The 16287-nt window shown below is 44.8% G+C and overlaps 1 protein-coding gene across 5 annotated transcripts in view; it reads left to right on the top strand.

Moving 5' to 3' along the window:
- The window catches only part of SRGAP2 (SLIT-ROBO Rho GTPase activating protein 2), a 243698-nt gene that overhangs the window by 173621 nt on the left and 53790 nt on the right, over positions 1-16287 (top strand). For 4 of the 5 annotated variants that reach the window (XM_040985549.1, XM_040985547.1, XM_040985548.1 and 1 more), the window contains exons 6-10: positions 1630-1845; positions 2455-2583; positions 10446-10670; positions 14129-14230; positions 15540-15737. In XM_040985549.1, the coding sequence (XP_040841483.1) occupies positions 1630-1845; positions 2455-2583; positions 10446-10670; positions 14129-14230; positions 15540-15737 (870 nt within the window). The remainder of the gene's footprint in view (positions 1-1629; positions 1846-2454; positions 2584-10445; positions 10671-14128; positions 14231-15539; positions 15738-16287) is intronic. The other variant, XM_040985551.1, reaches the window with a different exon arrangement.

Below are 16287 nucleotides of genomic sequence, written 5' to 3' on the forward strand. Positions count from 1 at the left end.
TCTGGGAGCTGGTTCTAATCCTAGTTGCTCCACTCCCCATCCAGCTCCCTGATTGTGGCTTGGTAAAGCAGTTGAGGACGGCCCAAAGCCTTGGGACCCTGCACCTGCATGGGAAACCCAGAAGAAGCTCCTGACTCCTGGCTTCAGATCACATCAGCTCCGGCTGTTGCAACCACTTGTGGAGTGATCTAGCACCTACATGGGATCCTGGAGCGTGCAAGGCTAGGACTTTAGCCAATACGCTACTGCACCGGGCCCTGTCTGCTCATATTCTACTGAGGGGCATTAAAATGTTCCATTCCAACTGTAGCTTTTGCTGGAGGGAGAACTGACTATGCTGAATCCTTGGGGAAACCCTGACATCAGTCTTTCTAGCTTTGATCTTGAATGGTCTGATTGCCAAAAAGGATCTTTTGATTTCCCATTTGTGTCTGGAAAGTGAGCTGTGAAGAGTCCTCTCAACATTCTACATTGAATTTTCAGTTGACCCTCCTGTTTTGAGTTCAGTATCCCTATCTTCAGCTGAACCTGGTATCATCCAGTCCACAAACCCTTTATGAGGACAATTAACCTTCGAGTCTTGAAGGTGAGGTCTGAAAGTCTTGTTTTTGACTGTCAATAGTTGGTCTTGTTTTTTCAACTCTGCCTTTATTCCTGCGTCACCAGTTTCTCTGAGGTCATTGGGTCTCTGTGATGGAAATCTGCTTGCTTCTTGGTTCTCCCTATTTGTGCTTTAGATTTCAGTATCCACATAGAAGTAGAGGTTTGCTGTGAGAAAAAGAGCACTCCAGCAGGGAAGAGCAGGCATCATGTGAATAGAGGCTTGGAACAAGCTTCAGATCCAGGCCTCCTGGCCTCCTCATTAAGAAACAAGATTGGATTCCTAGACAGTTGCTTCAATGGAAAATTTGAAAAGTGCAACCCTCTTTTTTTGTATTACTTCCTTCCTGTGTCAAATCTAGTTACACTTGGTACAGATTTATCCCTTCTCATGCTCTTAACCTAAATTGTTGTGTAGATTTTTATTATCTAGATCATAGATTTGCCATGGATGAAATAAGAAAATGTATATATACATAGTACCTGGCACAAAGCCTGGCATATACAAAGTGCTCAGTAAACAAGAGCCACCATTATTGCTGCTGTTGCTGGGAGAGAGGTTATCTGATCTGGAAAGATCTTTTGGAGCCTTTTCCTCTGCGTATTTTGTATTCGAAAGGTACAAAGTATAGATTCCTCTGTTGGCTTTGTTTTTGTCTTTAGCGTTCCTAACCAACCAAGCAAGGGTTTACCTTAGAGTCTGAAAGCAGCATTGTTTCCTCTCTGCTTGATATTGTGGGACCAGCCAAGCAGCAGAAATCATCTCATGATGATAAACTAAATAATACAGAGTGGACAGACAGGAAGTCGTTTCACTGCAAAGACAATGGTTCAACTGAAATACTGTTTTCCTGTACCTTGGAGTGGTCTTTTGCTTATGTTATTTGCTGAACCAAAATACTGTGGATTTGTGCCTTAGGAGTGTGAGGGCATTGCTTCATGCAAGTGGGGTCCAGCTGAGTCTGTTGGTCTACAAAGCCAAGCACTGACTCCCATTGGCTTGACTTCCGGGGTGGGGGTGTCTTACAGGTCATGAAGACATATCACATGTACAATGCTGACAGCATTAGTGCTCAGAGCAAACTGAAGGAGGCGGAGAAGCAGGAGGAGAAGCAAATTGGTAAATCGGTGAAGCAAGAGGACCGGCAGACTCCGCGCTCGCCTGACTCCACTGCCAATGTCCGCATTGAAGAGAAACATGTCCGGAGGAGCTCAGTGAAGAAGATAGAGAAGATGAAAGAGAAGGTATGCATGCTAGGGCAACGTCAGGGACCTAGAAAAGACATTCTGCCAGGCAGGACTGGCAGGACTCCCCAACAGGTGCCATGAAGAGCAGAACAAAGCTTCGGGTTCATTTAGTAGCCAGTGATGGAAAGTGGGTCCCTTACTGTCTGCCCTGGCAAGAATGCCAGAACAGGGGCACATGGACTATGACTTTTTTACCTCAAGCAGATCACAGGGAACAGTCACATTTTTCAAAGAGTAAATATCCTATTGTTCCAGGGAGTAGGGAAAACTGTAGACCGATGATTTGGTTTCAGAAATCAAGTGTTCCTGGGCATGGGTATAGTGCCACTTCCTTCAGGATGGTGGTGCACGGATGGAGAATGATATCTGAAGATAGACTCAAAGTGGGGCACACATCTGAAGTAGGGAGCCCCATTAACCTTTCCTGAGTTGATCTACATTATGCCCTTGAATCTCATTAAACAGAATTAGAACCCAATTTAAGGCAGACGCGCATAGGGAGTAGCAGCACAATTGTGGTTCTTGAATGTACTGTACTTTCATCTTTGAGAGAACAATCTCCCTTTAAAAAAAATGAAGTAAAAGTGCACTTTGTTACATTTTCAGCGCCAAGCAAAGTACACGGAGAATAAACTGAAGGCCATTAAAGCCCGGAATGAGTACTTACTGGCTTTGGAAGCCACCAATGCCTCAGTCTTCAAGTACTACATCCACGACCTGTCCGACCTTATTGATGTAAGTGCTTAAAGTTGGGGATCTAAGGGTGCCTTGTCCACAATATCAGAACCCCAGTCAGATGTTGCCCCATTGGGTTATTCACACTGCTGGCGAATTTCAAGAATAATTATAAATAGTCGCTATGGCCCATCAGGCTTGCCACATGCTAAGCAAAGCATTTTATACTTGATTATACTTGATCTCATTCAGTCTTTAGCACAGTCCTGGAGGGAAGGCATTATTCTCTGTACAGGTCAACATTCAGAGAAATTAGATGACTTATTCAGCATCAGCTGGTTAATGACAGAGGCAGAATTTACTCCTAGGTGTGGTTGCTAAACTTGCACTGGTAGCCACTGTGACATTTTCTGCCTGGAAATTCTCTCTCTTTCTCTCTCCCTCTTTCACTGTCTCTCTTTTGGCTTAAAGATTCTTTTATTTTTCTTTTTATTATTATTATTTTGGGATATAGTCCCATTGGCAAGATACTCTTCAGTCTGTACCTAGACGTGAGTGGCAGGAGCTGAAAAGTTAGAATGCCATGCTTCACATGTATACAGCGTTTAATGTTTCTCAGCAGTTTCTCATTGGATTATCACATCACCCTTATAAATAAGCACTCCTTTTTCGAATTTATAAATAAGCAAATTAGTGATCCAGAGCATTAAGAAGCTCCCCTGCCCAAGGTTATACTGCACATTAGGATCCTACCAGGAAGGTTCACAAATGTCCCTGGTACCTGGCCCGTCCCTGGTTATGGTGTGGCACAAAGATGACTGGGAGAAGCAGGTTAACAGGGCACGTGTGTTTTATGTGGGGCAGACACAAGAGATAAGCTTTGGCTTTGGCTTTCAGGGTCTGTCTCGGCTTTTTCCTGCCACTCCCTCTCAAACTTCAGAGTGGAGTCTTGCAATTCCTCTGACAGTTTCTGGACCTTTCGTCATTGAAGTTAGGAACCTGGAGGCAAAGGATTTAGCGTTGACACCCCAGCCTTCAGGGCTTCAGGTATATCCTAGCCAGTGTCCCTTCAGAACTGATTTTACCTCAGGATTTCAGTAACAGCAGCTGAGCTTTGCACTGTGGGCCAGGCTGCGCGTCCTTAGCTCCGTGGGCTTCTCCACAGGCAAGCCTGCCGTTCTTCGCCACGTGTGTGGGGTTCTGGTCTAAGATTCCCCACTGTTGAACCAGCTGGCTCGTCTGCGCTTACCATCAAGCTGCTCAGGAGTTCTGCTCTATCTCGCATCCCTCCCTCCCCAAACTCCCAAACCCAGCACACTAAAAAACTTGAACTAAATCACTGCTCCTTAGTTTTGACCTGCCATCAGCGTTTCTTGGTCCCTTCAGCTGGGGGCTTTTGGTTCAGAAGGCTCCAGCCTCTTCATGCCCCGAGTGGCATTGTCTCCCTGGGTAAGTGGAGCCCTGATCTCAGATATCTCTTTGTTCTCTCTGCTTGTTGATGCCAATCTGAACACTGTCCTGCAACGGAGGTCAAGGCCCTACACAAGATCCTTTCTCCTCCTCAAAGAAAACAGTTCCTCACTGTGGGGAGAGCTCTGTTCTCAGCATGATGAGGAGAATCGCTTCTTGCTTAGGCTCAGTTTCTGCTCTTTCTTCCATTTGATACAACAAAAAGAAATCTTTCTATGCAGTGTGCCACACCTCTTCTACTGATGTGTCCCCTCAGCCCCTGCCACCCCCATGTGGGCAACTTTCTCACTAATATACTGATCTCAGGGGAAGAGGACTACTGTTGTATCAGACACAACCTTTACAATCCATAGACCTTCCATCTGTCAGCTGTGAGCAAGTGTTTTTTGTTTTGTTTTGTTTTAAAGATTTATTTTATTTTCATTGGGAAGTTAGATATACAGAAATGAGGAAGACAGAGAGGAAGATGTTCCGTCTGATGATTCACTCGCTAAGCGACCACAATGGCCAGTGCTACACTGCTCCGAAGCCAGGAGACAAGAGCCTCGTACAGGTCTCCCACGTGGATACAGGGTCCTAAGGCTTTGGGCTGTCCTCGACTGCTCTCCCAAGCCACAAGCAGGGAGCTGGATGGGCACTGGGGCCACTGGGATTAGAACTGTCACCCATATGGGATCCCAGCATGTTCAAAGCTAGGAATTTAGCCACTAGGCTACCGCACCAGGCCCAAGCAGGTGTTTTATAATCAGTCCAGAAGGCAAGCTATTGTGCACCTTATTTTTATCGTGGTTTTTGTTTTTTGTTTTTAGGAAATCTGTTAAGAGCCTAACTTCACAGGATATAGTGTGAAGTGCCATTAAGGAAGGAGCCAGCAGCCTCTTTAGCGCCCTCAGCATGGACTGGGTCTAGATTACTCTGAGCCAGTGCAGTACTCACGGGTAGTAGAGCTGTTCTTGCCGCTCTGCTGCTCTGCTTGGGTTATATTTTGTGTTTGTTGTTTGTTTTGGTTTTGTGCTTCCTAGGATGAGGACAGATTAATTACTCTTTTTATTTAAAACAGCTGAGAATGCTATCCTGCTCTGTTAGTGTCAGTAAATATCCAGGCTGTAGCTATATGTTATGCATTGAGGATACAGACTGGAAATAGTGGTTTTTGCCCAAGAGGGATTCACAGACTATAGGGTAGTGTTTTCAAACCATGAGTCGCCGGACAATAAGGGAGCCATGAAATCACTTTAATGGGTCTGACCTGCTTTTTTTTTTTAATAAATAGATTAGTCTCTGATAAGAAAGCAAATCTAAGGGTACATAACATAAGTAAGGTTAAATTTTATTTTGTGAAACTTTTATGCTAGATGTGTGTGTGTGTGTGTGTGTGTGTATGTATACTTGTCTGCCCATAGGCATGTGTATGTGTGTGTGTGCATATGAGAGACTTGTTCCTTAATGTAAGTTGAGAGTCAAAAAAGTTTAAGAGCTGCCATAGTGCTTGAAGAGGAAAATCTCTAGTCTCCTCTAAACTCCAGATCAGAATCCAAAACTTACTTTCCTTTAGTAGCCTCCAGTGCTTAATATAAAACCAGACTGAGTACTTCGTATGTTCACTGAAGTAAAAAAGAAAGAGGCAGAGTTCCCCAAGCCATAGTTTGTGTTTTTCTTTTTGTGCCTTTTGATATTGTTTTGGTGTATAATAACTGAAGTTAAGTGTTACAATTTCAAGAGTTTTGACACATTTTTACTACGTGTAATTTACATCTCTATCAAGATATAGATGAAAGATGCAAATGTTTTCCCAGCACTTTAGAAGAATCCTCTTACCTCTCTACGCAGTAGATCCCCCACCCCAAAACACCCTGTTTAGTTTTGCCTGTTGTAGATCCTTGCAAAGATGGGCTTTTATAATGTATGCTTTTTTGTGTCTGGCTTCTTTTGTTCATCTGTGTCATCAGAAGGCCCAAAAGTGCACTTTAGTGATGAAACCACAGTAAGATCAGGCAGGAGCTTAGGTTTGGGTGTGCAGGCTTCCTGGCCTTGATGGGATCCAGCACTTGCTTTAAGACACAAAATGAACCTTGTGCCAGCGGATTGCTATCTGTGTTACAGACGCCATTCTGCCTTCTTCCCATGTTGAAGCTCAAGGTGTGTCACACTGAGGATAAGGGGAAAGAAGGTATGTTGTCAGTGCCATCACATTGGCACTGACTAGCCCCGCCCCTGACTCCTTTTTTAGTGATAGTGTAAGATTTGAAGTCAGACGGTAGGAATCCACATGAGGCATCTGACACACTCCAGGAAAAAGGCCAAAAGGACATTCTAAGCTTACTTGATAATGTCTAAAAATGTAGACTTGCAGGGCTATAATTTCCCCTCCCACCCCCCCCCCCATATCACTGTGGCTTTCTCGCTAGAAGTAGATGGATGCATGAAGAACATTCCTTGTCCTCATGCCTATATGGAATGTTGTGCATACATGCATAGAGACTGTGACACCATGGGCACCCAAGTTGGCCCCTGAGGGAACTCAGCTTTCCCAATAGGAGCTTTTGTTAAGGGCAGTTATTCTTCCATGTGTGAACTTCAAGTGGGTATTGGGAAACACCCATCTAGGCTTTTTCTAGAGTCTAAGTAAATATATCAGCTGATAAAGGGTTAATAAACTCTCAGTTCCAGTCATCGCACATCTGAATGGGCTGTCATTAACTTCTTATAAAAATTTGATTTCCCTTGGGGTGATTTTCATCAAACATTTATATAACCCAGAAATGGTCAGGGGAGCCCGGGATGGCCACAGAACTCATCTGAAGCCATGGAAAGCATTTGCTTTGTCCCCATCATGAGCAAAATGATGTGCAGCGTGTGCTCACTGGGATTATCCTGGGAATAAGATGAAACAGTCGAATTTCATTCACCTAACCTTGCCAGATATAGTACCTGGTTTTTAAATCTTCAGTGCCTGACTGTTGCCCCTTCAACTATGTCAATAGCCAAACCCCTGCAAAAACCATCCTGAAAATCCTTGGTTGGCTGAAAGTATGGAGAAGACAGAGGGGTGCACTGTGAGCCAGGCACTGTGAGCTAGCTCATTGGCACGGAGAGGGTACAAAGTGATTGTGTAAATCGAGGCTCCAGCCCAGGAAAGCTCCCTACTTTCCTTAGGCCATACAGAGTCAGCAAAACAAGAGGCTTTGGTGATGGCATCTGCCATCTTGTTGAGGTCAGTGTTAAGCTGAAGTAAATAAAGTATTTCCTGAGAAGCTGGGATCTATACTTGTGACTTCAGTAAACCAGCTGAGGCATATTAAATATGTGCCATGAGCAAGGCCTGATGGTGAGGAATATAAAGAAAGATAAGAAGGGAGGCATGGTAGTACAGTGAGTTAAGCTGCCACTTGGGACACAAGCGTTCCATATTGGAGTGCCAGTTTGAGTCCTGGCTACTTATTCCACTTCTAGTCTACTCATGTGCCTAGGAAGCAGTGTATGATGGCCCATGCACTTGGGTTCCTGCTGCCCATGTGGGAGACCTAAACAGGGTGCTTGGCTCCTTGTTTCATCCTGATCCAGCTCACTCTGTCTTTCAAATACGTGAATAAATCTTTAAAAAGAAGAAAGATAAGACACTGGTCAAACTCTCAAGAAGCTTTCCCTCTGATTGGGGGGCGAGATGAAATGGCTGGTTACGGATAGCAGATGTGTTTTCTGTGTCACATAAAGGCTGCAGATTAATGTGCTTCTGAGTGAAGGCCAGGGTCCATGTTGGCCAGGGATGTGAAACAGCTGGCTTCCCAAACGCTGGAAATTTGATTTGGATCTTGATGATTTGTCCAATCCCAATAGGTGAAGAGTGGTAAGTGTTTCAGAAAGAAAAAATGCTGAGAATTGAAGGGAAGAGATGAGTGGATTTGGGGGTATTGATTGAGATTTGTTTAGCCTGTCTTCACGTTGCCAGTATATGTAAATATATTGCCTGCTCTCAGCCTCATGACAATCTGTGAGACTACTTTTATCCACATTTGAGACCTGCAGAGATTAAGTAGCTTGCTTATGGTCATATAGTTGATTTGAGGCCAATGCTTTTCCAACACTCCCCTCCATTGGATTACAGCAGAAGGATCTGAAGAAAGAAGCAGAGGGAAGTGATGTTGGATAGGCAATTTGAAGGCAGATTATAGTTTGATCTGCTCAAGTTATTTAATTCATTGAGCCTAGTCTGGGAAATTAAGATAATACACTGCCTCATTTGGGATCATTATGAAGATTAAAATGTGGACTTTATATAAAGGACTTAATACACTTTCTGGCACATAGTAAGTACATTTAGTGAATCAAAGCTTTTTTTTAGTAAGTGCATTACATAATAAGCATCACATTTTAGTGCAATAAAGCAGACAGTACTGGTGTAAGATGATAAAGGTATGAACTAGGATAGAGGTCATGAAAAGAGAATTAACCAAGATATGAAAAAGTTTCAATGAATACCCTGATCCCCCTGAATCCCCCACCTCACTCCCCTACATATACTGAGCAGCATTACTTCTGTTCATAGATTAAAAGGAATAGAATTCATCATCAGAATCTACAGAGCTATTCAGGAAGGTCTCCAGGTTCTAGGGCCATCTGGCCAGACCAGCCGCATCTCCCAATAGAGGAAGGGTCTTGCATGTGCAGCTGCTCAGTCAGCACTTTCATCTAGCTTCCATTTGTTCTTCCCCTCTCAACTGAATTTACTGTCTTTGCATCCTTTCCCACTAGTTCAGCTGTAACTGCTGTTATTCTGCTGCAGCCAAGCACCTGCCAGAGCCTATTGGCACTAAACTCACAGTACAGCCCAGTGGATGCTTGTCACTGAGCTTTTGTCAGATGCTAGGAACAGGGAGGCATATCAGATACATGCCTTTTCCTCCCCAGTAGTGGCTGTTCCCGATGTGATCGTGATGAGATTGGGAAAGGCTGGGAGGAACATTAATGTGATGCTTGAGTATGTGGTGAAATGACACACAAATGCCTTTATCTGTCTAAGGCTTCTTTGATTTGTCTTCTCAAGTGTTGTATCTCAGCACTGCTTAAGTGAAAGGGAATAACTAATAGACAGGAATTTAGGTTTCTGGGTCCTTTTGCAATATTCCCCAGGGTGGGGAATATTGTTATAGGGTTATAGAATATCATTGTTGATTTAGCGTAGGAGTTCTCGGACTTTTTCCAGCTTAGAAATCTTCAAGCCAGGCTTATCTAGAATCTGCATATATTAAAATAGGAAAACAGCAGAGCTGACTTGATAAAAGGAGTAGAATGCAAGTCCTTTTATGCACTCTTTAAGGGCAACTTGAGCATTGGCACAGAACCCATGAGCTCTGGATTATGGTTTGAAGAACACTTGGCTTAGTCAAATTTGTTCATCTTGTCATCTAATAAACCAGTTCAGGGTTTGGGGGTGGAGTGGGGGATGGGGAGCAGTTTTCTAAGGTTTCTTGACTTTCTGCCTCCAGGATTGTTGCCTCTTTCACATAATTTTCTTTTTTGCTTTAGAAAATCAGAATCCTGGGGTGGGAATTTGACCTGGCAAATAAGATACCAGTTGAGATATCTGTGCTCAACATCTTAGTACTTGAGTTTGATGCTCAACTCCAGCTCCTGACTTTACCTTCCTGCCACCTACATGGGAGACCTAGATTGAGTTTCTGACTCCCAGTTTAGAACTGGCCCAGTCCCAGTCATTGTGGGCATTTGGGAAGTGAGCCAGTGAATGGGAGTTCTGTTGTCTTCCCTTCTACATCAAACATCACTTAAATAAATACACTTTTTATTTTCAAGAAAGGGAATCATAGTTCATTACATAATGCAAACATTCCCAATAACACATGTAAGAATTTTTTAGTCTATAGATGCTATTCCTGGGCTGCAGCAGCCTTTGTATAGAAACCTTGGTCTGTAGCTGAGGCCTGTCCTAGAGAATTGGAAGTTGTTGGGGGGTAAGGAGCTATAGAATCAACTCCCCATTCTCTTCTCCCACCTAGAGTCAACTCCTGTTGCGACATTCCTGACTTCTGAACCTGGATGAAGTAGTTTGGCTTGGGTGGTGGGTAGTGACTTAACCACCAACCCCAGAGGAATGGCAGGCTATATTTTTATTGTTGAATTTTATTATAACAGAATCTCCAGGCAAATCTAAAACATAGGAGTGATCTCTCCACAATCCCTCTTGTGTTTTGGAAAAATACTGTATAGTGCTTGATTGAATGATACCTCTTTATAAAGTCCTCTTCCATCTACCACGTCTCAGTCCTCAACAGTATGTTGAATCACTCAGTCAATAACAGAGAAGCTTCACCCAGATGTCAGCCTTCCATATTGTCAATCTTACATATAGTTAGCCCTGCTCTGGGGTCCACTCTCCTTTCTGCCAGGTCTTGGGACTGTTCCTGGTGTGCTCATGTGTCTTCTCCTTCCCACAGCAGTGTTGTGATTTAGGCTACCATGCTAGCCTGAACAGGGCTCTGCGCACCTTCCTTTCTGCTGAATTAAATCTGGAGCAGTCGAAGCACGAGGGTCTGGATGCCATCGAGAATGCAGTTGAAAATCTGGATGCCACAAGTGACAAGCAGCGTCTCATGGAGATGTACAACAATGTCTTCTGTCCCCCTATGAAGTTTGAGTTCCAGCCCCACATGGGGGACATGGTAAGTACTTCTCCCATCATCACACCTCCCAACAGGCTTGAAGCATACTTGTATCTAGTCAGTGACACAGAGACCATGTTGCTCTGGAGCTAGAGAGGCCTGAGACTGGCTTCTTGTCAAAGGCATGAGACATACTCTATTCATTTGGCAAACAGTTACTGTCTGCTGTCGGCTGTATTTGGCTATAAGATGTTGAGGGGTTAGAACCCTCAGAAAGCTAGGGTCTCTTGAATGAGATAACTGAGTTGGGCTACACTTAGAAATGTACAATAGGAAATACCTCCAGCGGGGCCCAGGATCGAAGAAGGTTAAAACACAATGCAAGTATGTTTTGAGAACTACCAATAGTTTAGTACAGTGAAAGGCAAATGACAAAGGAAAGTTCCCAGTGGTGAGGCTGAAAGAGATGAGAGGAGGTGAGAGCTGAGGTAGGGCCAAACCCTAGAGACTGAATGGGAAGGTAGGGCTGAGCAGGAGGATGGATTGTGACAAAGGATATGGTTTTGCTTGTACATTAACCAAAAAAAGGGGCAGGGTGGGGGAGGGAAGGGTACCTCCAGAAAGGAAAAGACCTGGTTCTGGTTTGTCAGGCAGGAGAGCATGAACATAGGGGCCATGCCTTGGCCTCTTAACCTCCAGTGACTAGAGTAAGGAAAGCCTAAATAAACTAATGTGGGAGGAAAACGAAGCCTCTGAGGAACCTCATCTTCTGTGAGTAGGAGCCACCATTTCACCTGTAGCTTATATCACAAGGAGAATATATAGGCTTATGTGTTAGCAAACATAAAGATGGACCTTCAAGACTAATTGGATTTAGGAGCAGGAAATTTTACCAAAGCTCTACTTTTGTCCCAGTGCTCCACTTTCTGCTTCTCAGGTCCATTTCATATAGGTCCTTATCCAATGGCAAGGTGACTGCATTTTCAGCCTTAACTTCTTGTAGGGTAAAATCCAATGGAAAGTTTATCTGCCTTCCTCTCCAAGGCTCCCCAAAATTCTCATTGTATCTGGGCAAAATGCTCATTCCTGGGCCCATCACTGGGAGCAGGTATCTGACACTGAGTGACTGGCATAAGACTGGGTCACATGCTCCAAATAGGACAAGTGGCCTGAGCTGTGGAGTGGGAAGTTTCCCCAGAGGACAGTTATTCCAGATTACTAAAAGGCATCCATATTAGGAGACCAGAAACCAGAATGACACTCCATGAAGGTCAGCTGACTCTTTAGAAAATCCTGTTCCAGAATGGCACTGTACCAATGTAACAGAATTTTCTGCCATGAATAGGCCACTATGGAGACTGGGATATTTCTATCCTAAAGACCAAAATGTGGAGCTGATTTCTTTCCTCTCCTTGGAGAAAACCAAGCCATTTACAGTTTGCTTCCCTTGCTGTGGCTTAGGAAATGTCAGTGTCTGAACAGATGGGCAAGTGAGATGGCAGCATGTACAATTAGAATTGGGAGGCGAGGTGTCACCAAGCCCCAGGCAGCCCCATTCTTCACCTGCCCTGGCTTCTGGTCAGATCTGCCTTCCAAGCCCCTCTCCAGCTGCCACCGAGACTCCTTCCCAACAATCAGTGCAACTTGGAGGCTGAGTGGAGTGATACATTTTCTGGTGTTGACTGAGTTGTGCTATGAGCCAAACAGCTTGTCTCCATAAAGGGTGAATCCAGATGCTGGGTACTCAGGCCCCCTCCTAACACTGTCAAAGTTTTATTTCCATACTCCAGAGCACAGCTGGAATGCATTACCTTGCACCCTGGTAGAGAACCACTGCCAAAGTATGCATCAGTGGCGCTGCTGCTTCTTAAAGGAACAGGCTTGACAGTGGTTTTTCCTTGTTGATTCCTCCCTGCTGGGTCTGGGTTATTTTGAAACTGATATTTCAGTTTTCTCCCTTTGTGTCATAAAGCTGATCGGTGAACCCAGGAAAGGCCAGGGTCAAACCTAGAACTTGCAAAGGTCCCACATTCCAGCCTAGCCTGAAGAAGATAAAAAATGGTAAGAGAGCCAGTCCTACTCCTAGGCCAATCTGTCCCCATCACTGTGTGTCAGCCGTGGACATCTGAGGCAACTAGAGGGAGCTGCCTGGAAATCTTAGAAGTAGGGCCAGAATTCGGATGGCGTTTTGACCGGAAGCTTTGGAACTGGCCAAGACCTTGTACTGAGTGGTATCCAGGGGTACTCAGCAATGAATCAGTGCCAAGCACTCTCAGATATAGTAGGAGTCCTTGGCTCCACCCTTATTGTTCCCAGAGGATCATGGGGCTCTGAATGCCTAACTGATGATATCAGGCAACCAGAAAGTTTCACTTTTGGCACTTACTCATTCTGGCCACTGAGCTTTCTCCATTGTGTCTGCTTATCCAAGAGCTAGAGTAAAGTCAGCCCACTAGATCTGAAAGCTGGCTTGGGCCAGTCTTTCCACTGGAGGGGGAGGTGAGTTGGGAGCTTAAAAGCCAATGGAAGAAAAGGTCAAGTTCTAGCCGTCTCCATTGAAGAGAGTTTTTGTCTTGGAAGCAAGAGAATGATCTATGGGCATGTGAATGTGCCCACTTGTTGCTGGTAAGGAAGAAGGCCAGCTCTATCCAGATGTCTTTCTACAAACAAGAGGCCAGAACACATTACGGCAAGGTGACAGAAACTGCCTCCCAATTCTCACTGGTTTCTACTCCTCCACACTGGGGACTGGATGACCTGGCGCCTTAGCCATGCTCCCATCAGGAGGCAGCAAATCAGTCATCCCTTCACACAAAGGAGAGCTGATGAGCAGGAATCATTGGGGGAAATACAGACTTCTTTTCTTACACAGGTCTGGTGAAGACCTGGAGTAAAAATGATAACATTTTGGAGAATGCCAACCTCCACCAGTTCCATGTGCTGTGGTGCTCCTAGCACAGTACATAAATTTGTTCTCCCTTCACACTGCTTCATTGAGTCAGAGCTCTCATGCATGGCCTGGATTTATAAACACACACTAGCTGCCAACAGTGGCAATTTAGCCTCCTGACCCACTTTTCTCCTGCTTTCACTCTGGTGTGTGAAGTAGGGCAAGGGAAGGCCCAGAGAGGTGACCACTTGAACCTGTAGCAGGAAGTCCTCTCTGCCAAAGCATTGTGTATGTGGAACTGGGGCTGCCAAGGCAATTTTTCCCAGCCTTCTGAGTCTTCTGTGGGGCTGCAGACTGTGTAGAGATGCCAGTTGTGCCAATTGTCAGCCTGGAGATGGGCCCCAAGGAGAGAGATCTCATCTCTAACTAAATGCCACTCCTCATTCGTTTCATGTCCAGTTTGAGCCTGGAAGAGGTCCATGCGTGTTGGCCTTGGCTTTTATTTCAACATAGAAACTGTGAGCCTTACGACTTGCATATGAGTTGTTTTATTAGCAATAATGGGAACTCTGGAACCGCCAAAAGAACTATGTCCTCTTCCTGACCTGGTGTTGCTTTCTTCCGGCAGGCTTCCCAGCTCTGTGCCCAGCAGCCTGTCCAGAGTGAGCTGGTGCAGAGGTGCCAACAGCTACAGTCTCGTTTATCAACTCTGAAGATTGAGAACGAAGAGGTGAGTGTCCTGCACAGGGGGCTCAGAGCCTGCCCTCTCTGAGTTTTCTCCTCTTGAGCTGCTTGCCGCCGCCCATCTGGGAGCAGGTGGAAGGAGCATGCAGGGAATGTCCGGGCTGCTGCTCACATTTCCTAGCCAAATGTAGGGCTGGACTTTCCCCCTCTGCTACATCCTGCCCTTGAACTCCAGGAAGTTGCTCTTGCGTTGCCAAAGGTTGTGCTCTATTTTGAGCTTTTACAAAATGCTTTTCCCCCTTTACAGTTTAATCAAAATGGCACTTGGCAGCTGTATGAACGATATTGTGTCTCTGAAACCACCCCCTCATGCCTGGCTTTTTCCAGCATTTTCAAACAGAAGCCTTTGACTTTGACACTTCAAACATCTCCATACCCTTAGGAAAGGGTGACTGTTTTCTGGCCTCCATGCATGTGCTTTTAATAACTAGTTCAAAAGGGCAGTTGATAATGATCCAGCTTTCTTGTTTTGTTTTGTTTTTAAGATTTTTTTTTTTTTGCAAAGTCAGATTTACAGAGAGAAGGAGAGACAGAGAGGAAGATCTTGCATACGCTGGTTCACTCCCCAAGTGGTTGCAGTAGCCAGAGCTGAGTGGATCCAAAGCCAGAGCTTCTTCCAGGTCTCCCACACAGTGCAGGGTCCTAAGGTTTTGGGTCATCCTCGACTGCTTTCCCAGGCCACAAGCAGGGAGCTGGATGGGAACTGGAGCAGCTGGGATTAGAACCAGCACCCATATGGGATCCCAGCACGAGCAAGGCAATGATTTTAGTCACTAGGCTACCACACAAGACACGTGATCTAGCTTTGTACTCAGTTCAAGTTGCTTCTTACCTTGTATCTCAGCAAGGCTTACTCAGAAAGGACCAAGATCACTCCATATGCAAATAGGGAAACTAGTTCATTGGTTATTTCAAAGTTAAGAAACACAACCTGTGGAATTGTAGATCTAGCCATCACGTTTTTAATTAGCCCTTTGTACAAAAGGGCTGCTTTGTAGTTACTCTATTCTCTTTTTTGATGCTGTAGTGATATTGAAGAGTTAATATGAAACCTAAAATTTAACATTCAGTTTAAGAGTGGGTCAAGCACATACCACAAGGGGAGTAGCTGTTTTAGAGTTCTCATCAGACAGAGTAGAACATTGTGGCAGAGTGCAAATGATATTGCTGATGGGAAACAGAGCTGCACCCTCTGACAGCAATCCTCCATCCTTTGCAGCCCCGTCCTTTCCCACTTCTCCAAGCCTCTCCACTACCTGCTGTTTCCCAACCTGCCCTACACATTATGCTTGCAGGTAAAGAAGACAATGGAGGCCACCCTGCAAACCATCCAGGACATTGTGACTGTCGAGGATTTTGATGTGTCTGACTGCTTCCAGTACAGCAACTCCATGGAGTCGGTTAAGTCCACCGTTTCAGAAACCTTTATGAGCAAACCCAGCATTGCTAAGAGGAGAGCCAACCAGCAAGAGACAGAGCAGTTTTATTTCACGGTAAGGGAGCTCGAAGGCCTTTAAAGACTATCAGTGCACACCCAGCACATACAGGAGAGTTCGAACCAAGACCTTGGCCAGTGTCTGAATACTAGGCTTTGAATGTGTTGTGTTTAAATCTGAGCATGCTTGAAAATGACCCATATATTTAAAGGCAGCGCACACCTGCAAGTTGTATGCCTGGAAGGAACCCCCAAGAGAAAGGATGCTTCCACATTTACTCCAAGATTTCCCTGTTAAAGATTGCCTATCCAGCTAGTGAACTTTTCTTTCAAAGCTTCCCTCTCAGCCTACGTGGAACCTTGAAAGGGGGGGCTTGATCTCTTGATTCTTGGGAACGACCTCTAATTATCATGGCTAATACATACCTTGTTTTTAAATGTTTAAAAGCTCTAGGTGATATGATAATAGTATTTTAGAGCTTTACTTGTTAGAGAATTATTTTTTATAAATACGGCTAAAACTCAAAGGGAATCACAGTGTGCAACAAGGTTGTTTTGCAGAGCCTTCCAAAACAGTGTCTTTTGTTATTTGTGTATCTGCAATCTTA

This window comes from Ochotona curzoniae, unplaced genomic scaffold, assembly GCF_017591425.1.
Source record: "Ochotona curzoniae isolate NIBS_2020 unplaced genomic scaffold, NIBS_Ocur_1.0 contig_430, whole genome shotgun sequence".
In the NCBI taxonomy this organism is placed as follows: Eukaryota; Metazoa; Chordata; class Mammalia; order Lagomorpha; family Ochotonidae; genus Ochotona; species Ochotona curzoniae.